Raw genomic sequence first — 24676 nt, 5'->3', positions numbered from 1 at the left:
CATGTATTTTTACTTAAACACATGGGCTTAACAACAGATTGTTTTACAAAAGATTTCTGTGGCATTTAAATCAACAAGAACATGCAAATAGTGCACGATGAGATCTTTTTTTCCCCACACCAAAACTTTTAAATTCTCTGTGCCTCCTGGAGATCACCGCTAAAAGCAGGGCCATTAATATTACAAGCCCTGTACATACATTCATAGGTTAGTACTTACGTATCATTTGGGTGCTAATGTATTAAAAGTGCTAAAATAACTTAAAATATTTAGAAAAGATGCAACATCTTGCTCCCACCAGCAGAAACCTGCAGAGCTGAAGTGGTGGAGCTAATCTAAAGGAAAAAGTTACTTGCCTGACAGTAAGAACTTGGGCTAAACATTGCTCCAAATTGTTTGTAAAGTGACTACCCATCTCTCTGGGTAAATATGAAAACCAGGTAAGCTCTGTTACAGAATCAAATAAGGATTACCGACCCTGTGCAAAGCACACAAGACTGTCACAATGCAAAATAACAAGCAAGGTTACGTGTAAGGTGTATATAGGCAGAGTGGTTTCTCTGTGAGTGTCTCTGCAAAGACCTGTATGTTGAGGAGAGAAGCAAAGCGAACAGGAAAGGAAAACAAAGGCAAGCAGGAAACAGCAGGCGTGGTCTCAGAAACACATCTAACCTGGCCTGGAGAAACAGCTTTGGAGAAAAGACAAAAGACAAAAACATCACCTTTTTTAATCCCCACTTTTCCTCCCAGCAGGGATCTCTGCTGGCTGGTTTCTACCAGGTGGGTAGAGCAAAATCACTTTTAAATAACAATTTCTCCTAGTATTTTGCCTTCACTACCCAAAGTTTGGGGACACATACCTCAGCACTTGGGTGCCAGCACCACGGAGCTCGATGTGACATCCTGGGCCATACCTGGGGCCTGGTGGAAATTTAGCACTGGGTTTCCGCCATGTACCAGATGTTTTGGTGGGTGAAATTGAGAGACTTTGGGCATTTCTGGAGCATCCATCACAAACAAAGCTGCTTGTGAAGACATCATCTTCAAGAACAGAGGACAATAGTAGAAAGCTGGGAGAGTGCAATGATTTGATGCACTGCAAACGGGTAGCTGTGCCTTCTACCTTAAAGATTGAAAGGAAAACTCAGCCTCTGGCAAGGCTGAACCCAGTGGCACTCTAAATGCCCAGAATTTGCCGGTTATCAAAGGGAAGGGGCATTCATACTGCCAGCAAGCTGTGAGGTGAAATTCAAGTAAAGCCTTCACGACTGATCCCCCACTTCTCCCTTAAACTGAAACAACATCAGAGCTATCTGCCAGTGGTGCTTAAATGCATGTTTTTCACATCACAGAGGCAGGAGTTTTGGACCCCCTGATTCCTATACTTACATACCTTTGGAAATTAGCATAAACATCTCAGCTGGCTACCGATGTGATTAAGATGTGCCTCCACTTGGCAATTTTTCCTTTGAAACAAAGCAAAGGCTTTCATTTGTTAAGTGAAAATTCCCTGGTGGAAACCCGTCTCTCTTTCCCTCCCATTTCTGACCCCATATTGGGCACTTTAATCTAATTTCGGTTTGAGGTTTTAGAAGCTGAACGCTGCTTCTGAAGATCACTGAGGGAAAAGAAATCACTGGGAGGAACACCACACTTTGAACTGAAAGTCTCTGGCACAATGCATATTGGAAAAAGCACCAAGAGCATTTCCCAATCAATGTAGCCGTATTTTTCACACCCAGTTAGAAGAAATGGAAACCAGCGGTAAATAACACTGCTTTGCACAAGTCCAATTACCCTAAATGATAAATTGCCTAATTATTTCAGCTCTAGAGTCTTTCCCAAGTTCTTTATCCTTTCCTTTGTAGTCACTGTCTGCAGAACAAGAGCGTTTGACTGTTACTAATTAGTGAAAAAGAAAGATGCAGGACACTTAGTAAATTCACTTTCCTTTAAATCCATTTTACAGTTATTTTTCCCCATCATGGAAAAAGAAAGTAATAATTTATTTAAAAGCTGCTCTGCTGGAAGAAATTTTTTCTCCATGACTACTCTGTGATATTACAACAGTCAGCTTTTGTTTTTTACATTCTCCAGAACGCCAAAAGATTAAAGGCACAGCAAGGTTAGATTAACACCTTGAAATTATCTATAAGCTTCTCTACTTATCAGGCTATTAAATCTTCATTCCTGACTGCACAAAACCTTCTTCATATCGTATCCTGAGTGCATATAAACTTGATGTGTCTTGAAAACAAATTCCAAAAAGCAGGAGCTCTTAAAAGTGGTTTGTTCCTGCTCATGATATGGCTTTCTGACATCTTGTTACTTCCTTATTCCTTCATTTAGATCAATGACAGCAGTAACGGGCTGCAGATAATTGCCCAATGCTCAGAAATTCTCCAGTTTTTCTCAATTTTCTCTTTTAGATTTAAAGTCTGAGTATTGAGAAAGATGTTAAAGCTTATTTAAATGTCTATTGCACCACAAGGTCAAAATCATTTTAACCCACTTCTACTTTTGACCAGAAGGTGTGCTGAGCATTAAACAAACAAACAAGCAAAACCAAACCAAACCAAACCAAACCATTTTCTTCTCCCACTTACTAACAGAAACTACTCAAATTCAGTTTTGTTTCAGACGCATACAAAAGCAAGATGTTTTATTTTGAAAACAATATGAATATTCTATTGAATCCTGCAAGCACAAGTTTCATACAGGCGGAAAGATGAGGCATAACAGTATATAACAAGGAATTCTGCTTGTCCTAATGCATTGTCCTCAACATGTCCTAATGCACTGTGCCTCAGTGGCAGCCACAAAGGATAATTCCAAGGACTGAGAAAGCAACTGAGTTTTCAGTCTCACTACATCTGAAACCTGACTAAGGAAACTACAGGGTCTGGTACCAGATATTAAATGAGTCTTCATTCAAACACTTATTAATCCACCACGAGTTAGCTAGAAACCAGCAGTCCAGTCTCTACAGGCAATCAAGGTTTTAGGGTATAAAAACTCTCTCCACTGACCACAGATCTGACCACATATCTCATCTGCTCCTACAGCAGTCAAGTCCTACTTCTGAGCAGCCCACTTTCATAGAAGACATTTTGTGACAGTAATTAAAAGATGCAAAACATGACTATTTATATTGAATTAAAAGTTTGAAGTTGCTGTAGAGGATTTGATTCTGGAACAGACTTTTATTCTCTCTTTTGAAAGTCAGGCATTATATTTGTTTGCAATACCAGTAAAAAAAAAGAAAAAAAAGAAAAAAAAAAGGTGGAATTCAATACTCTGAGACAATAAAACCTATCAACTGGTATGAAAAGTCCCCAGATAGACTGAGTTTCCTACTTTTCTTTGCATCTTCCTGACTACTCCCTCTGCACCAGTCTTCATATCTGGTTAAGCAGGGAAACGTTTCCTCATATCACTGGAAGACCACTACATTTTTAGAGCAAGGGAACACCCAGAAATACCACCTTTTCTTTCATTCCACATTAAAAGGGAAATATAAAAATAAACATGAGAAACAATACAAAAGCCATCTCATGCTAATTAAAAGTAACACACAAACACATTGTTAAGAATGGAAATTATTTAAATATATATATGTGTGCTGCCAGGGTGGTAGGAGATGGGGGAGGGGGGGAAAAAGTAGAGGAGGTCACAAGAAGTTCATCCTACCAAGAACTGCTTTACATAATCATGAAATGCAAACTAGTTTCCATTCCTTCTGGCACAGGCTCATTCAGCCTTCACTTTGAATGCTTATTGACAAATAAATGGACTGGTTACTTCCTATTAATGCTACCTAATTTATGTACATACCTGCAGGAAAAATTCCATTTTGACCTCACATTCATACAAGCTAAGATCATTTTTAAGCTATGAATATGTTGAATACTAGTTTAATTTCGTCGTGGTTGCTGCTGGGGTTTTGCCGTTTCTTAACAAATTAGGCGTGTGTTCTCCTCAGCACAGCTTTCACACCTTACACGTATAATATGTGCAATTCAGGAATCTGTGTTGAACTTTCAGATGAAAGACCTTCTTTTCTTCAACCATGATTCATTTTCTCCCTCCGTCTCTCATATGCAGGCATGTGTGCACACACATATGACTTGTTAGTCATTTTTGGTTTATGAGCTGTTCAGCAATACCTCTCCTCTCTTCCTCTGCCCATGAAAAGTCCTTACCATGAAAGTGCTACTTGTTTTCACAGATCTCAGGAGTCACGATTGTCCTGAGCAGTACTTTTAAAGTAAGATTTTATCCCTGAGTCTTGAAAGCATCTCAGAAGTAGACAATTCAGTGGTGATCTCTGCAGCAGATGAAGATGCTGGGACCAAGGTATTCTTTACCTGAAGAACCTGCCTATTAACCTGGGCACATGGAGGATCTCATTCCATCTGGATGCTAACTAATAAAGAGCTTGGAAATGCTTTTTGTTTAGTTTAGTGTTTAAAATTCCCCAGGAAACAAGTTCCTGCCTGATGAATGATACTGGCTGTTAATGCTGAGATACAGTGTGGGGTCCTGACACATATACCCAAGACCACCCTCTATCATTTGTAAATTCAGTGAGGCCAGATGGTTTAGTTTCTCCAGTTTCTTGCATCTGTGGTTGTACCTGAAGCTGGCTGTCCTCCTCTTCATTGTTAGGTACTTACAGCCCAGCAGCACATACCTTTTGGAAAACTTTTTGTTGCCTAACCCCAACAAAAATTGATGCATATGAGTGTCTAAACACCTTTCTGTACTTTCCCTACTTCACACACATAAATCTCCTAATTGCTAGATAGACTGCCATCAAAAGATCAAGCAAGTGCACCTAGGAAGGGCATCCCCATTCCTGAGAAGTCACACAGTGTACACCTCTTTTTCTGCCAAACATAACCCCTCTGGCAAGACTGATAAGAGTATGTCTGTCTCAAAGACATGGCAGAGATGCAATTAACTTTGCTTTGGGCTTATCTCGTTATTCGCTTCTGCAAGGCTCAACTGCCCAGTGCAAAATTTGATCGACTAATTCTACCTGGAACTACGCTCTACTCTGCAAATAATGTTACCTACCTGCAGCTAAAAAGACAATACTGATAATAGTAGTTAGCGCTGATTAAACACTGATGTTGGCATGAATATGGCTTTCACTGTCCCTGTGGGCAGCATGATGATTGCTATATAATGTCCAGAGTGGTATTTGGGAGCAGCTGGGATACAAATCTGAAGAAAATTGTAACCAGTTTCTTACTCAGCAGTTGTATTTTTCCTTAGATTAAAACCAAATATGCTCTTTCCTCCAAGAAAGCCTCAGATAGGGAGGAGGGGGGAAACAAAAATGGGGAAGATGCATCCTTCCCTTTACTTGTTCTTTGAGGAAATCTGTCTAATAGCATTCAAAGTACTGCATTATTAAGATGTTCACCATTAAATGTTCCATGTCACTAGAAAAATTTATTCTTTAACATGAACCCTGCAGCAAAGATAGTGGGTCAATTATTATGAGAATGGCAAAATACCAGGAAAATTCAGGGGTGAAAATGAGTATCTGTCTAGCATACATTACCTGAGACTCAGTTCTGCTCAAGAATAGCAATAAGGTAGAGTTACTGAGCAACATGTGACATTGCAAGCAAAAGATAAATTAGACTTCATGGGCAAGAGACTGATAAGCTTGAACTGAACAAATGGAAAATATATATATATATGTATTAGTTTGTTGGAGAGAGGAGGAAAAGAATCCTATAATGTCAAAAAATAAATAAAATTCTGTGAAATATGGGCACGTTAATAGTCTCGACAGCACCTAATTCCTCGCCATATAGAATCACCAGTTCTCAGCTGTCAGAAGGATTTCCCCAGAAAAGAAATATATATATATTTTCATACCCAGGTTGTCTTTTCAGTAGGGTTCTTGGAAAAATCAAGGAAGGACAATGCCAAGATACCACTGGGGTTTAAAACACTGGCTTTGTTTTTATAAGCTAAGAGTAGACTTTTCAAGAAAGCAAAGCCAAAGCATTTCTAAAGCACACCCAAACTTACCAGCCGACCAGCTCAACTCTTTACATATTATAAATAACCTGAATCTTGAGGAGGTACTTATTTTTTAAAGAGGGACCTGTGGAGAGCAGAGACCTGTAGATAGCATGTGAGAACTACTAATGCATAGCAGAAATAATTGCCCTCACGTGTCTGCTGGCTGGACACGCTCCTGTTTGCCCAGAATTCTGCCGAAGGGCAATGGTGGTGCCTACAAACCGCAGCAGGAGTGGCAACGGGGATCTGCCAGGAAGGCTCCCAGGACAACTTTTCCAGCAGGCACCGTGAAGGTACCTGGGACAGATGGCAACCCACGTAAAGCAATACCTGTGAAGTCTTGCACAGTGGGCACACTGAGCCTGAGCTTTTTCCCTGGTTGCTTCCCCTCAGCATTTGAGTCTGGGAGCAAGCTTGTGTCAAAGTGGGTGCCCAAGAGGTGAGCATGAGTGATTAATTAACTGATTTCAGACATCAAGCAATTGTGTGAAGAACCGCAGCAATATAACCCAACAGCATTCAGTCCCTACACGTTTAAAAGCATGTTTTTATTTGTTAACAACAAAACTGATTGCTGACAGCTGACACTTGTGAAGGCTGTGAGGCCCTGTAACATTTCCTTACACAAATAAAGAAATTAAAGAGGGTCGTTTCCTGGAACAGAATAAACAGCAACACGATAAAACATTGCTTGTGCTTACTGTTTCTGTATGTTTTGTGTGTGTGTATATGTGTATGCATGTGTAACAGTGACTCTCTTCTGTGGAATTTTTTTTGCAAACTATTTACAATTCAGGCTCCCTTGATAAATGCAAGCCTCCACCGTCAGCAATATTTGCTTAGTGAAGCTTAGTCTCTGTAGTTGCCAGCTTCTGAGAGCATAGTGCCTTGAGACACTGCATGAAAGGCACCAAATTCATGCAAATTGTGGGTAATTCCCTGACAGTGCCATCTCTCTGACTTTCACCTCTCATTTTCACTAATGCTCAGAGAAAGCAGTCTGTGCTACCAAGGAGATTCTCTGCATAAACAGCTTAAAAATATAAAGCACTCAATCAGGCACAGTGACACCGTGACAATGGTGCTACCTCTCACTGCTCTCTGGGCATTTTATGGGAAGGGAAAATTCTGAAAATGCACACTCTCCTTTACAATGTGACATATCTGTTAGACTGCAGGGACATCAGTGAAGGAGCTCCTCGGTGTGATGAAGAGAATCATAAACCAGAGTGTGACTGCACTCAAGTCAGTGATGATGAGCCAAGTTACCCCAGATGAGCCGCTGCCCACACCCAGTACATTTGATAAATTACAGCACGGTTTATAGCTGTAAATCACAGAGGAGGGGCTTATGTATCAGTCCAGTTCAACCCAGTCCAGTCACAACTGACCACACACAGCAGTTATAATGGAATTAAGCTGTACCTTTTCATAAATGAAACAATGGATTGTGATGGCTGTGGGCTGGCATCATTCAATATTATTGACAAGCAGGAAATGCAATTTAAATATAGTGCAATTGACATTTTCAATTAGACATATTGAAAATATTCCTGTGTCATAGAGCAATAGAAAAGCGAATATTTATGAGAATAGGAACATTTCTTTCCATTAAAGGAAAACCTCCAAGTCTTCATTTAAATAGTGAGAGGGTATCTCAGGACTTTGAAGTGTACTTAAAATTTATGGACTCTTGCCAGTGGTGAAAACGTTGGTATAAGTCACTGCAGCGCTGAATAGTTACACTAGTGTTAATAGGAAACTGGATGGAGTAGAGTCGTATTGGGACTTAACTCTGCTCTTCATTCCTCCACACGCTGATGTTTCTAACTCTCATGAACCAACAGTTACCAGAGACTGTAAGGAAAACCTGCTAGGGCCCTAACTTAAATGATCAGTTAAATCTATGGCTCTGATATGGACTTTGGGCAAACCATGCATTCCTACCCTTATCCATAGACTGGCCATATCCCCGTTCTGCTTGTCTTTGTCCCTCTTCCTATCGCATGTGCAACAGCGTTCTGGAGTTTTTATGATTCTCTAAAAATGCCTGACACGACAAGTTGTGCAGCAACTCCTCCTCACACTGCTTGTCCTAAAGTCATGGCACAGCAAAGGCAGGGGCCAGCCATGCTTCTCTTTTCTTAGAGACTCAAGAAAGCTCAAAGGAAAGTCCATGGCAGTGCCCTCTAACACAGTATGGGATCTCTGCAGCTCTTGCATTATTTATAACTAAGAGGTGCACACAGCATTTTTAAAATAGAGTGGAAAACCCTGTTGGTCTTGCAGTCTTCAATTAACATTTTACAGTAATAGCTGCCCTTTCATTTATTTACCGTTATTTTCTTTTTTTACTCCTCCTGACTCCTGCTCTCCCCTTCGCCTTTGCTGGGGCAGCTGAAGGTATTCCTGGACATTAGCAGCAAGGAGGAGTGAGTCTGCTTCCCCAAGCCTCTCTGGAGCTCTCCTGACTGGTAAAGAGCCACTGCAGCCTTGCGTATTGGTGCAGCAAAACATTTCTCACATATTTGAGCAAGGGTCTATAACCAGCACTAAGCCTTTAATACAACCGTTTCACATGGTGCTTTAGGTAATAGCTAAAGGTTTGTGTAGGTATGGCCTGACAAACAAAACTCATAAGCACCAAGTCTTCCCATAAGCTAATGCAAGACACAGCTGTCTCTCACTGGGAATGAGCAGTTAAATTATTTCTGAATCTGAGATAAAAATTCAGATTTGTCTATGCCTGGCACTGTCAAGTATGCATTTCTTCATTACAGGGAGGCACAGAACTTCATTCTTACACCTCTTTTGCCTTCCTCAAACTTCCTCAAAGTCTTCTTGCTTTCTCTCCCTCCAGAAAATAATGACCTCATTTTGGTGGTTTAACCCGATCTGTTTACTTTGCAACAGATTAGGAGCACATACACAGCCACTTACCACATTTCACCCAAGGGCAACAAATAACTTCTTATGAGAAGTTAACTCGATCACCTATGTTTTTGCAGTTATTTTGTGCCATTACTTCTTCTTTCTAAAATCGTGTAGTCCCGTAAAGCCAAATATATATATATATATTAATTTAAAATTGGGAATGACTCAGGCTTGAGAAGAGGGAGGAAAGAGGGAGGAATGGAGACATTAAAATGCTAAAACGAGAAAAGAGGTGGGAAAGAGACCTCATATAAAGGGAATCCCCAACATGGAAGCTGAAGCAATTTTTCTCTCCCCTGTGCACTACTGTGAGCAGGCAGAGCAGCCCAGGATGCAGTGGGGCTCAGAAGGAAGCGTCCATCTGTCCAAAAGGAATGTCTGCTGCAGGCTTGCTATGCTTCTGCTAAGCACACACACACCAAAAATAAATAAAAAGCAGCTTGTTTTTACAACCAAATAATCAGCCACAAGTGCAAACCCTGTGCATGAAGTACATGCCTTCTGAAGGGCTCTTTAACAGCTTGCACAGGGATCCTTTTTGACTGAAATGGAGAGGGTGAGAACCACGGGTGTACTCCTTCACACCTGGTTAATGTGGATAAAAACATCTCTTTCACAATCATATGGCCTCTAACAGTTCTGGGATGGTCAGCCACAAACCCTATAAAATAATCTGGTCCTTGAAATAGCAACCAGTTTGTTTGTTTTTCCCTGTCTTCTTTTATTGGTATATACAAACTAAATGCCAGCTTCTCAACTCATGTACACCATCCTACCTGCATGAATACCAAACATGTATTGCGACTCTGCTGGAACCAAACCTCTGGTCTCTGCAGAAAGTCACATTCTTTCATGCAAATACACGTGTAGGTGTCTTGCCCCCACTGGCTCATATTTAACTCTCTTTTCATCTTCTTTATTCAGTCTTTACCTTCACAGTATCAAAGCAAGATGCACACTCAGCAACAAGCTTGCAGCAAATACTTCCATCTTATCTTCAGTGGATGTCCTTTCATGGGGCATGTACTACACTCCCAAAGGATTCAGTAAGAGGACCAAGCCATATCAGTCGCTATGATTTTAATTTCAGTCTATTTGTTAGAGAAATTATGCTTAAACTCATCTTTTCCAATGCAATTGGAGCAGACACTGGGACTAACAAATGTAAATTACTACTGCTAAAATAATCACTTACTAATCAGAACCAGTTTTAATATATATGAGAAGAGCTATATGGAAAGCTAGATATCATCAGTATTCCACACTTTAAACAAGAATCTCTACCTCTCCTCACCTTTCACTGGTGTTTAGAAACACTGTGCTCCTTGTACAGACAGAGTTGAAACAAACAGCCCAACAGATGGCTCAATAAGAAGTTAGTAGCAAGGCCTCTGATCTCCTAAATCAGTGCACAGCACCTGAACCATGCTGCCTCCGCACACACCTTGACATGACTGCAAGAATAACTAATCACTTCCCCTACCAGCAACGCGTTCCAGGCACTTGTGTGTCCTCCAAGACTGTGCCTGTTACATCAGCCCCAAGGGAAGATGTGGTGCGTGGTAACAGCAGTCACACACTGCTTTGTCTCTCTCCTTCCACAGAGATGGTGAAAAGCTCTGTGCTGTCCCTCCCTACACCCCAAAGATCCAGATTGGGGTGTGGAGGGTAATAATGTGTGTGTACTGCTCTCTACAACAACTGACAGTGGAGATTTCTCTTGTTTGCCTGATCCACAGACCCTGAAATGGGCCAGGTGCCTCTCCTCATTTCCAGGGAAAGAGACATCATCCAGCCTCCATGTTATGCCAGCCAATAAAAGACCTAAAAACACCCTCTGACAAACAGATGAGGAAGGTCCTGGAGGTAAATTAAATTAAATTAAAAATAGGTGACAACCCACTCCAGACATTACTTTTGGAGGACACTTCCGTGGAAGTGCCATCTCTACGGTGCATTCAGGTGAGCTGGAGAGTGGCAGAGAGGTCTCCAGGACAGGGCTGACACAAATGTGGCAGGACACAGGAGATCAGTATGACACGTCCAGTTGGACTTGCCTCTCCACCAGGCTCCCGGCTCCCAGCATAACACCGGGGCCAGCCTACTTCCAGTACCCAAGCTACTGCTCCTGCTCCACACCACAGCAGCTTGAACCACACTAGCACAGGGGTCCAACACAGCAGGGCATCAGCTTTCTCCTTCTCACTTGTGCTGCCCTGCTCTACTAAGGTAACCGCTAAGCAAGAAAGACAGATGAAGATCAGAGCAAACTCAGGGGTATCCTCGAGCATGAAACCCAGAGCCACCAAACAACTGCAGATACGCCCAGATGTGCTGATCTTGCTCTCCTTCAGGCTATGGCAGGGTCACCATGCGTTGAGTTTTTGGCTGGTGTGTCAGAAAAACTGGAACCGAGCCTGTCATTTATAGCACCTTTACTCAGATGGCTCCCACATGTCTTTATAAACTTTAGTAAATTAGCGTATAAACTAGATCTATCTAAATAAATCACTCTGTCTACCACCAAAGTACAGCCATCCCCAGGATGACATGCAGCAGCTGCTGTAAAATCAGACCGCAGCTCTACAACCACAAATTAGGGCAATAAAACATGCTGCATGAGGCAACTGAAACGGCTGGAGGAAGGAAGGGGGACATGGTGGAGAGCATTTAGTCGTTATAATTACCTGAATATAAATTTGGATGGAGCGGGTACTGTGTTTAACACTTGCATATCTGCAAATCAAAGCAGTCTTCCGCCACCTGTCAAAACAACTTGGCTGTACCATTCTCCATGTTTTGGCCTTCTAAAACCCTTTTGGAAAATTGCAAAGCACTTTGATAAGAGCAAAGCTGATGTGCTGAGCACAGACTACAACCTAATCAAATTTCTTAGCAACTGACTTGATAACGAACTGTGAGCCTGTAGCTGCTATTCCCCCTCCCTCTCTTTCCCTTGCATGACAAATGAACGTAGCATCTATATATTCCCTGTTTTAAAATAGCTTCTGCTCCCGTAACTTGCAAACTGTCCGCATAGATCTTCTTTTCTGGGCTAAATGTAGTTAATTACAGTCACTGAGGGGACTGAGCTGCTGCATCCTTTTCTTTATTCTGGAATAGGCTCCTTGAACAGTGTATTGTCCCCCCTCAAATCATACACTGTTTATAAAAAGACATATTTTGAAGAAAGGGGCTACATAGATTAGAACTATGAATTTCCTGGTATAAAAGACAGCACATGAATATTTATCCTTCTCTCCCTTTTCTCCTTGGCCATACAGCCATATACATTCTCAGCTAAATCTGAGAATTAGGAAAGTACGGGGAAGTGATTTAAAACTGCTTCCAATCAATACATGGCATGGAACAGCATGGTTTGGGATCAGACTGTGGTGCAGTGCAGACCTGAAAAAAAATCACTCATTTGAGTGCCATCTCTCTACATCAAGTTTTAACTTCTCTGTCACAGTTATTCCTAGCTCCACAACCTCTCCGAGATGCTGCAAGGCTGAAATTATTAGCCAAACATTTCTGTCAGAAAATCAAGAGAGTCAAATGTTATCCATTTGAATTGAATTATTACTGAAATACTAATAACAATGAGTGACAGCTCAGATGGACCACATGCAACGTAAGGACAGGTCAGTGTTCCAGCTTGGATCAGGAGCACACATACAAGCAAGTCTCTCACACTGATTCTCACTGCAGTCTCCAAGGGCACAGCCAAGGTTCCTTTAATGACAGCTAAACCACAGGATGATTCCAACAACTGAAGGGCTTTTGGTACACAGGACCAACTAGAACTAACCCAAAATAAACTCTCCTGAGATGTGTACAGTGTGCACCCAACAGTCCTGCCAGCTGTGCCTGACTGTGAATCTGTGTCTACAATAGCACACTGCTTGTTAACGCAGATGTAGCCATGTAGATGGTCTCCTTATACAAAATGTCTGCAAATAGTCAGTTAATGACAGCTTGCAGGGCAAATATAGCTCATCAGCTTTCTATGCACTTACGTGGAAAAGTATACTAATTCTTATACTCATCTATGGACCACGCATAGGAAGGACATCATGTACCTATCATATTTAGACATCTCTCCCAGCAGTTTCACTTTAGTTTCTTCAGCTGACAGTTTTCAAGAAGTGGAGAAGAGTTAAAACATATTGTTCTTGGGGCTACATAACAGGAATTTCTATGTGCAATTCTACCATCCGCATTAACCAGTAAACTGCATTTACTTCAGGCCAGGTTGCACCGTCACAGCTTTGCAATCCTAAAGGAAGTTAACTGAACTGGACATGAGGGCATAATTAGGTCTGTATTTGAATGAAACAAGTAAATGTACTTCAGCTTGAGTGTTGTAGAGCTAATACCCTAAGAATATAAACCAAGTCTTGTAAGTTTGTAAGTTGGAACATAGCACATAACTGGTTTCATTGTATTAACTCCTACCAGAGGTATATGAAGCATGCAGTGGGGAAAAGCTCTATGGGCCAGATCATTCAGTAGTAACCTCTCTGCTGTTGTCTATCTGCACCCTCAGAGCAAAAGGAATCTTTGATGGAGAACCACCACTTTCAGAACATCTTCATGCAAGACAAAACATGTTTTCTGTGTGCAGAAATCCTGGCTTCTATGCTTACCCAAGCAAAAGGAGGGAAACAGTAGCTTTTGAATGGGCATGCTCTTGCATAATCAAGAATTTACTTTGTATTACCAACCAAACAGATAATCATGCAACACTTTTCTACATCTGTAAGTACAACGCAGCGCATGGAATGCATGGAAAATATGAAACTCCCAAAATTGTATCATTAAGGGTTTCTGTATGCAAATCCAGTAGCTAAAATCCTGCAAGGTATTCATCCTTGTTTCATTTTTCTCATGATACCCTCTTGATCCATTATAAAAGAGTTCACCAAAAAGATGATCAAGCCACTCAATCTGAACTCTCTTAACTAACAACCTGTGCAGAGAGTGTAGGGCAGAAGAATGGCTGCAACGTAGTCTGCTAGATACACAAAATACTGGAAAACAGGACTACAGGAAATATGAACATATTTGATAACTACAGAAAGCAAAGGAGAAACCATTCAAAATCAGTATAAGATAATTAGATATTTGTGATTTTTTCAAAGTGTACACATATTCTGCTGCTAAAGGAAATGTTAAAATATGAATATTTAAAGCAAGACATTGAAGCTTATGATTAATCATAACTCTTTTTGTGTTCTTGCAAAGATCAATAAATAAAATTCACCACAAAAGGAACAAAAGTATCTGGAAAACAGGAAAATATAAAACTGTGTAGTTTTAGAATCCACCCACAGCTGGTTTATTTCAACAACACAAAATGTTTTGTAAAGGTTAAACTTCCATCGTGACACAAAGTTCCCAAGTCATCTCTTCAGATGCTCTAGTGACATCATGTAACAGTTTCAAAATAATAAATAAGTAAAAGCACAAAAAGAACCCCCTAGTATAGAACAATGTTGAATTTTTACCTGAAAAAAAAAAAAACCTCTACTTTATGTAGGTACTCTATCTCTCATAAGCCAGTCTGACAGAAAACCAGAAGACATACCATCAGCAAAGATGGAATACTATTCTTTTCAAAGCACCACTTAGCCCAGCTCTTGAGAAGACAACTTTCCCCTCTTTTTCCTTCACTTAAAAATGAGGAAAACTAAGGTAATGTCATGTAAAATCTTGATATGTTAATAGAAGATGTGTATACAAATGAGGCAAACCGGGGTCATTCAGGTGCCATGTTGGCATGATATCCACATTGCCTTGCTCCCTCCACGCCCGTGAATTGTACTCACATGTTTTGCTGAGAACTTGTCTATCTCCTGAAGCACCTTCTCCTGGCACTCTGGGTTGGTGGCTAACAAGTACGTGGCGAAGGACAGGGTGCTAGTGGTAGTCTCGTACCCAGCAATCAGGAAGAGAAAAGCTTGGCCTGCTATCTCATCCTCCGTTAACATCTTCTGAACCTTTTCAGATGGTGTCTTGCCAGCAGGAGGCACCTCATTCTGGCTGGAAGTGGTGGCTGGACTGATCACATCAAAACAGCCAGCTGCCAAGGCGTCAGCTGAGTTGCGGGAGTCGAGCATCCACTGGAGAAAATCTCTGCGTCTCTGCAGAATACAGGATGAGAAGAAGCACAAAGACTGAGACACAGAGTGGTGTCTTTTCCCATGTGGGGTGGAAGGAGAGAGCTGTTTGCTATTTATACTGTGTGCTCAGCTCCGACAGAATGGCCACCAATCTTTCATTGAAAAAAGAGACTTTTATAAACCACCTGGAAATGTCATCACCTTTTTGGCCCATTTGTTTGGAGGAACCATACCCATTCGTTCACATGATCCAAAGTCTGAAAGATCACCTAGGTTTATGTTTGCATCTACAATAATTCCTGTACCAATTTAATAAGACAGGACTAAAAAACTGATCTCAATAAACGGTGCTTTTAATGAGAAAGTACAGATGTAAATATTATTGTATCAATGCATATCAACCCAGTTTTTTGTTTGTTTGTTTGTTTTATTTTTCTTTAAGTATTTGTAGAAATGCTTTACAACAGTAAGCATTCCTGTACTACAAAAACCTGTTTGGGTGGCTTGTCATTGCAAAATGTCCACTGAATGATTCTACTGTTATGAAAACTGTTTTCTTTTGCACTAGTTTCTGACAGAAAAACTCTAATAAACAGACCTATGGATAAGAATGAGTTGACTCCAAACCAGCCTGGACAGCAAGCTTGATTAGGCTTTGAAATATAACCCAAAAGGTTTGAATTGACTTTTGGGAGTGGGCATAATAGAATTGTGCTGAACCTAAGCCATAAGACTATGTGATTGATTTTCAATTCTTCAAATACCAACAGAATACATGATAGCTCAAGGACTTACAAGTGACTGCAGTGCCAGAACATGACAACTTGTGCACTGGGATGGACAAAAGAAAGGGCTAAGTCTTTCTTCAAAAGAAAAAGAAAAATGCTGTAGAGCTATTTATCTATTAAAAAGGAATCATTTCAATGATTTCTTGGATCTGATGAGAGATGCGGAAGAAATGGGAAAGCCAGAGTAAAGGACAGGCAAACAAGATAAAAGTAAGGAAGAAGTAATTAATTACAAATGTCAGAGGACTTAAATCAGATATTTTTTTCGACATGATGTGGGAAAAGAGAGCAGTGAGACAACAAAAGAGGAGAAATATTTAGTCTTGTGCTTTTCTCTGCTGCCAACAAACTGTTTGGACTTGGTTATTTTGGGGTCTGAGTAATACAAGGAATTAATACATTGTGCCTTTAACTGCTCCCTCCCTCCTCTCCACAGGAACTTTTCATTTTGCATGTGTACAGTATGTACCTTGTACCCATGTCCACAGTGCATATTGTACCCTGCTACACCTAAGAGTTAATAATCCAGATAGTAACCAGTGCTAGTCATCACATGCTGAAGGACTCTACAAATTGGCCAAATGGCATTACCTTCAAGGCACAGGATACGTGCTTTTCCTCCCAAGAAGTGAAGGCACACAAAGCAGCATTATACACATTGAGCTCTGTGAACAAGCTCCAGCTCTGCAAATAAATCCTTGTGCCTAGACTTAGGCACAGTTTCCAGATTCAAACTGGCCACTTTGCCCCAGTGATAGGATACCACTAATCATGTATTTTCCTTTAGACTGGAGGAAACAAGACTCCATGCATACTTCTGCTGTGCACAGCTAAAACTTTCATGCAATGTTTCCAGGAGGGGCTTTATTAACAAGCTAGGAATCCACAAACCATACGACAGACAGTCCAGCTCCTAGGCATGGCCAACACTTCAGGGGGCTTTCTGGTATGTATATTTGGGTTACTGTGTTCATCAGTGTGTGGATATACACTAGTCTAGTATAGTAATGAACTGCATCTGTAGAGATCATAGAATCATAGAATATCCTGAGTTGGAAGGGACCCTTAAGGATCATCAAGTCCAACTCTTGACACTGCACAGGTCTACCCAAAAGTTCAGACCATGTGACTAAGTGCACAGTCCAATCTCTTCTTAAATTCAGACAGGCTCGGTGCAGTGACCACTTCCCTGGGGAGCCTGTTCCAGTGTGCAACCACCCTCTCTGTGAAGAAGCCCCTCCTGATGTCAAGCCTAAATTTCCCCTGCCTCAGCTTAACATTCCCTTTTATTCATACAACTAGTCATCATCACCTAAACTACCTTTATAACAGTCTAATTACATCTATGTTCATTGGAGTTGTACCCCTGCAATATAATATTGTTCAGATAGTATCACATTTGGAGTAGGATTCATCTTTCTCTAGCATTCATCCTTCTCTAGCTGTGAATTTTCTTGTAAACAAACCCATTGCTCTCCAAGGATTTGCAGTCCCCAGTCATGAACTGTAAGCTGAGACTGGTCTTATATTTAGACAATACATTCTCCGGAGCCCCTTGAAGATGTTTCTCCAACCTTAGACAAAATCAGGTCCCAGTCTTATACACAGCATATGGTTATTGCCATGATAGTACAGTCATAATCATAATGACAAGTGAATGAAATTTCATTCATGAGAATTTTTGCTGAAAGCAAACTTAATGCTAGCATAAGCGAATATTCCCAAGAACGTGCTCCGAAATGCCTCTGTGGCCATTTTGAGGAGCTCTTTTTATTACTCACATAATATATTTGGTTAGGAATTTAAAAGCTTGTCTTGTTACAGAATCTGCTTGTAAGGTCACCCAGTCTAGAAACAACTAGCTACCTTATCGGTGCTATGCAATTTGTTCGCAGGTGAGCATAGGTTGCTGAGAACAATGGTTTCATAAACAATCCTGACAAAAACCACATTCATTTGTAAAAACTACTTGAGCAATAGTGGGAGGAAAAAAGCATAAAATTGGAAAGATACAAGCTTTGTTCAAGATAATTCTACACCGTTCAAGGAGCTATATTTTAGCAAAGATTCTCTTCCTTATGGTTCATTCTACTTCACTTTAGGCATCAGTATAGAATGCAACATAAAAAATAGTCATCAACCCAAGCGAGAGAAAAGATTTCCAGGGTTATAACCAGTCATAATGAAACATATTTTTCTTCCGCACCATCAGGATAGAAAAATCACTCTGACTCAAAAACCTAACAATGGCAATAGAGGCAAACACTAGCATAAAACCAAATATAATTGGATTGTTAAGTGCTGGAAATGAGAAAAAGGTATCTCATGAAAATTCACGTTTTTTTTCTCTACTCAGGTTGACAGCAATAAAAAAAAAAATAAATAAAAAAGACAGTTCAGTCTGACAACAAACCAGGTACTGAAAGTGTCACTGAACAAAAACATTCTCTGGTCATCACATATGGCTGCTGGCTTCCTTTTTCCATCAGGGACATTTGTTTGATTTTCCTTACAATAAGCAAAAGCCCATAATAGGTTCTATCCTGTCCTCTGACACTTGCATAGTTACATTACAATGGCATTGGAAAAAAAGTTTCTGCTTCAAAAGAATGGTGTGTCAGTGAGACAGGCTCTTGTTTTGCCCTGGTACAACACAGAGTTTATCATTAAGCAAATGAAAATCGAAATGAAAGATACTATTTGAAAAATTGTAATTTCAATGCAGTATGGGACAGGGTGCATGTCTAACTTGGTGGTGACACAGACATCCCCTTTGAAATATATAATAAGACAAGCCCTGCTTTCAGCTTCCCCGAGATAGACACCTTGCAATATATTTCCTGACACCAGTGTTCTGGGCTGTATCATTTCTCTCATTAGTCTCCTTAAGCATCACCTGGCCATGCAGGGAAATCATTCTGCACAGAACCGTAACGAGCTACACACTACATACTGGAAGAATAGATGTGTGCTATACTGGGGAAGGCCAGTCTGCCAGTATCTATCACCCCTCCTTAAGTCACCGCTTTTAAGTTTTACAGCTGTCAAAAGAAGAGAGAGATATCACTCTTGTGACTCTTCTCACAGGAGACATGGGTCTTGGGGGGAAGGGGATGTCTCCAGCTCTTCCCATCCTAAACAGGGAACTGCATTTTCATATCAAAGATTGATATACTGGCCAACCTCTCGGTAAGTTCACTGCTGATTTGGGGATCCAGGAGACCCTTGGGTTATGTTTTCAACAGAGAAATTGAGGCACGTGACTCCTATGCAAGGTGAAATGAAATATTACTTAAGGAAAACTATCAAATGTATACCAGTTGGAAGTTTTGCTCCTAATGCTCTGATTTAACTTCAATTTTCTGCTAACTGTACTTAAATTTTGTACCACTCTGATAGTTCAGTTCCCCATCCTGAACCCAGAACTATGAAAAGCAAGTTAAAGATGAAGTAAGGAAGCAAGTTGGAAGACGTGATTGATTAGTATTCTGTAAAGCACTTGCTGTGGTGCAAAAGTCATACAAATGTGATGCTGTTAATACAATACCACACACAATAAGCTATGCAGACCCTCCTAGCCTTTCTGCAATGCTCTGATGGCAGTTCAGAAAAGCAGAAACTAAGCTTCACAGTCCTTATCTGACCGGTATAAAACTCACATCTCTCTGAAATATTACTTTAGCTTCCTACAAACTCATAAAAACACTGCTATATTAGTTTATTTCCAGGTCACTTTTTATAAGTTTGATTTGACAAAGATCTTTTTAGGTAAGAACACTGGTGTCACCCTGAAGTTATCAGTAAAGTACTGCAGAAGCTACCCAGATCCTCTTGAACTGAAATACAAAATGCAGTCCCACTAAAACTATGATTTTGCCAAACTTCTTTGAAAGGGTCACACACAACTTCACTAGCAGGTTTCATTTGGTTTCTCAGTGAAATCATGAAAAAAGCCGATCTCTCTGCAATATACTATGCCCCAAAACCTTTATGAGAGAGCTTCCTTTTGCCTTGGGCTTGAACCCAGAAGCTGGAATTAACTGTGAGGCCAGAGCTGACAGCCCTCAAATTTGTGCGCCTGAAGGCTGAAGGCATCATGCTCCTGTGGATGATGTTCAGCCCTGGAAGGATCCAGAGCCTGCTGAACTGCAGGGTCCTGCCCTTGTTCGAGAGTGGCTGGGAGGTTTTCAGTCTGGCAGAAAAAAACTGTTTTGTTTGCATTTGTTAACATCAGCTGGCGGAACCACTGCAATGTTTTTATTGTAAATGAGCTGAGTGTCTGAGGGCAGGCATGTCTTACAAAGCAATATAACTTACATTAAAAACCTGCATAAATTTAAAGCAAAAAAAAAAATAGTCACCGAGTGCCACTTGGAAAGTGGAGCAGCCTTTAGCAGCCCAGACTGATCTTAACATCTGTAGTGAAACCCCAGACTTGGAAGGTTTTGCGTAAGTTTGGGCTTGTTCTGATATTTTTATACATTACCATTTCTAAACCCCTATGGGAGTTTCTGGCTGTAGTTCACTGCAGTAAGAGAGCACTATGAGTACTGAATGACACCGTATTTCATGTCAGAAGCCACACCAATGCCTTTGCTTTCTACTTGAAAGAAAAAAGAAATGTCCCTCCAACAATATCACAGAAATGCTCTCTGAAATGCTGCGCAGGCCACAGAAGGGGCAGGTGTGTCAGCAAACTGCTGAAAGCACCTCAGCGTGGAAAGTGTAAAACATGTCTCCTGCATGTGACCAAGAGCGAGTATAAATCCAAGTATAACACAGATTTTATTGGCTGAGGTGGCTACTGAATCTACAGAGTGGCCAATATGAATTTGTGGTCAAGGCACTGACCACCAGAGAAACCAGGATGCTTAGAGCTACACTCCCCTTTTTGCTTTTAGAATACAGTTTTAAACTCTCCGTCTGTACAATTGGTACAACACGCATCAAATCTTATAAAACCCCATGAGGAAAAGCTAATGATGATCTCAGAAACCCCTTTAAGACCTAGGATGAAAACAGATTTACGGACTCAAAGAGTTTAAGGCAGAAAGCACCAACGCATCAGGGAAAGAGGCCTGGAAGGAATTCAGCAACTTATCTACTCCATCCCCTCACCACAAGGCAGGATCAGCCAAACCAGCTCTGACAGCTGTTTGTCTAACCTGTTTTTAAAAATCCAGCCAAGCTCCAGATTCCCACAGCTTCCCCAGGCAGTTTACCCTAGCATTGAACCGTTTGCATCACGAGAGGTTTCCCCTCCTCCAGTGAGTCACTGCATACATTGCAGATCATGAGATGGCACCCAGCTGCACCTCTAATGTCCGGAGCCCCACAGCTTGTAGGTATATGTGTCTGCATATATAATATATGTTACTGCAGCAGGTCTCTAACAAAGCATGTTGATAACAACAACAGCAACAACAAAAAATCATACTGCTGAAAAATACAAAGCCATTTTCGCTTGGTAGTGTCTCAATTCAAGAGGTCAAGGAGAAGAGCGCTCAGGTATTGCTGTTTTCTTCCTTGAGGATTTTGCACAAGTAGGAACATCTTTTCTGGTACAAAGAGATCACAATACCTTCTTTGGCTCCTATTATACAAGCTGAGCTTTGAGGCAGTGGAACAAACCCTGGTGCTTGAGGCTCTGCAGCCTCACTTGGGTTTTGGGCACATGGAGAATTTCACAGCTGGTTTACAACTTCATTCTGATATTCAGACTCGTCTAACCTCCAAAAAGCAAGGTTAAATTAAGAGCTTGATTAATCTGCAGAGGCACATGCAAACCTAAATTAATCTGACAGCAAAGCGTGGGGAATTTTTTATAAAGAACAATTTGTTAGGGACCCATCTACCTTCTCCTTATGCTTCCACAAGTGGCAGTAAAGGGCTTACATCTGGAAAGACCACTGCTGCCTTCTTACTGTATTCCTACATCACCTAGGGATGAAAAGCAATCTGAATTTGTGTTCTTATTGGTAATGAAGAGAAAGCAAAGAAATACTTCTAGTTGAGACAAACTGAACATAGGTCTTTGTGGCTCATGTAGAAGGAGGCTATTTTTAATCTTAAACACGTGGACCTCTTGCCTGAAATCCTAGCTGGAGGCCTGACTTGGCTGGAGCGGGAAGGGATGAAGAGAGATTACAATTAAGGACACTGAATGTAGTAACTCATACATTTTTCCCACCACCCTAGAGTTATACCAGAGTTTTAAAGCATAACCTGAACTTCAAACATCATCCAGATAATATATTTCTGGGTGGCACCTGCACAGTGACACCTTAGGAAGCCAATGAAACAGGCAGAGGAGATGGTATAAAACAGTATTATACCACGGACCTGCCCAGGAATGAATAAGCCACGCAAAGTAATTCAGAACGCAGTTTCTGACGTCTTTCCTGCTTAGCTACAGACACAGGAAAACAGCAGGAATTGTTCTTACTGAGAAGATGACACTTTTGGCCTTTCATAAATCTGTCACTTTGGACGTACTTTGGTAACATATGGGTGGTGGTGAATAACACGGAAGAGAGAAAATAGGGTACATATCTATTTCATTCATTCATTAATTACGTGGACACACAGGGAAATCTATAGCTTGCCTGGAGAGATGGAAATCCTTCCAGTAGTTCTTCTGCATAAAACCAAGAGACTGCTTGCAGCCTGGCCTTTTTACAAACAGTAGAAAACACCCCTAACGAACTGACTGCCATCTGTGACTTTGGGGGGTTTCCTTTCAATATCAGGCTAGGCAGAATGAGCTGTGTATCTACAAGAAACAGTAAATTTATCCGTGAAACTCAGTTTAATGGCAAACTAGTGTCCTGCACTTTGTGGCAGCTGGTTGGCAGCTCTGCTGCCCTGGGTTGGCAGCCCCAGTCCAGAGCCCAGCACAATGGTGTAACCACCACGGTTCCCTTGGTGGTGTGCCCATGTGGGGACAGCTCAAAAAACAGCCCAAAATGCAATGGCAAGAGAGTGTCACCCAGCCTGTGTCACAGTGAGCAAGACACAAATGACACTGGACTGGAACCTCCTTATTCTCTATTTGCAAAATATTCAGTATAACAACGCTCTGGTAACAGCTCCTGGCATTATCACAGTACAAACAGTACATACTGGATATGCACATGCAGTAGCTAAGCTTCTCCTGCCCCACATGTTTTGCTGCTTGGAGGTGGAGGAGTGAGGTTATCAGAATGCACAGCGAGCAAACAGAGCAAGAGAAGAAGTAACTGAGGAAGGAGAACAGCTTGGGCCAGCCTCCCCCCCAATCATGCACACAAGTGTGTGAAACTGGCATCAACTCCAAGTCAGCCCAGAGCTGACCACGCCGCTGCACACTGTGCACACATCCTCTCCCAGGGCTTATCTGGCCTCCTAGTGAACCATCTGACACTCCTCCTCTCCTCTATTTGCAGGAGGAAGGGAGGATGCAGGAAGGGAGTGTTTTAGGATAAGTGCCTGACACCCAGCAGCTTGACCCTCTACTGACTCAAACTGCTGACTAAAGGCTGCTGTTGCAGGCAGCCCTCTGTCTTTTTTTGTTGTTGTTCCTTTTTTTTTTTTTTTTTTTTTTTTTTTTTTTTCTCCACAGATTATAATTGTATTTACTTAAATTTAATTTCTCATTAATAATCAGTTCTGGTTTTAGCAGTTGCCTGACATTCGAGATTATGCACAGAAATATCATCATTGCTTCTTTGTTCTTCCAGCCCCACGTGCTCTCTTCACCGTGCTTGCAAAGTCCCACCACTCACTTCAAAGAGCCATCAAGATGTCTGGGGGCTGTCCTGGGACTTTACTGTGCACCTCCTGTTTTCCCCCATCTCTTCCCATGATTTGTTTGAGATCCTCCCTTTCTGCATCACATTACATACATACTGCATACATTCTGTGGGAAGGAACATCTCATTATTCAGTTTTGTGAAGACCTTAAGTAATTCTGCGTAACAAAAAAAAAGTCATTTTTTTTTAACTGAACTAATTATAACCGTTAGACTGATATAAGCGATACACGCTGTTAGAAAAAAAGCACAATGTTATTTATGGTCTTTATTAACAATTGAAAAACAAAACAAAACAAAACAAACCCACCACTTGCCTTTACTATTGCTTTTTTTCTGAGCAACTGCTCTTCACTGCTGGTGGGTAATCCCACTGCTGGTTTATCCATTCACAATCACACCTGCACTCTACAGTAGGATTTATCCCGGATCTTTGGCTACATTAAACCGGCCTTACCGATAGTACATAAATAGTACATAAATCTCTACATGTGGATCTCCACTTCTGTGCACAAAGGGGTACTGGTTCCCAGTGCAGTGGGTGAAAGCAGCACTGGGAAGGAAAGGATTATTTTCAGCTACCCGGTAACCGATAATAAATTGTGTTATCCTCTGCAGTTTCATGGATGCTCGGTTCAGTTATGAGCTTTATCCAATAGATGGCTCCTCAGTAGCAGGAAGCATTCTTCCCCTGCTCTCCTTCCCTTCGGAGAGTTTTCAGTTTGACTTTCTAATATTTACACATCCATTATCTTGCAAATATAGGCATTTTGCTCACACTGATAAACACACAGAAGAAGCGTGTGTGCATGAATGAAAGAACAAAAGAAAAATTAGATGGTATTTTATATATTTTCATGCCACTTTGTCCTCTGCCAGTACAGGGATGCATGAAAAATGACAGGCAGGCAGCACTGTGGTCTGGAACGCTTCCTATAGTCACACACTAAAAAAAAATACAACTTCAGAAACACATGAATATTAACAGAATGCC

The 24676-nt window shown here is 41.1% G+C and overlaps 1 protein-coding gene across 2 annotated transcripts in view; it reads right to left on the bottom strand.

Annotated features, from left to right (window-relative positions):
• Positions 1 to 24676, bottom strand: part of TBXAS1 (thromboxane A synthase 1) — a 243912-nt gene that overhangs the window by 54822 nt on the left and 164414 nt on the right. For both annotated transcript variants that reach the window (XM_082778122.1, XM_082778123.1), the window contains exon 10: positions 14811 to 15125. In XM_082778122.1, coding sequence (XP_082634248.1) covers positions 14811 to 15125 — 315 coding nt within the window. The remainder of the gene's footprint in view (positions 1 to 14810; positions 15126 to 24676) is intronic.

This window comes from Aythya marila (assembly GCF_965140915.1).
Source record: "Aythya marila genome assembly, chromosome: 1".
Classification (NCBI taxonomy): Eukaryota; Metazoa; Chordata; class Aves; order Anseriformes; family Anatidae; genus Aythya; species Aythya marila.
Note: the sequence above shows the minus strand (reverse complement) of the source record. Positions and strands in the feature narration are given on the sequence as shown.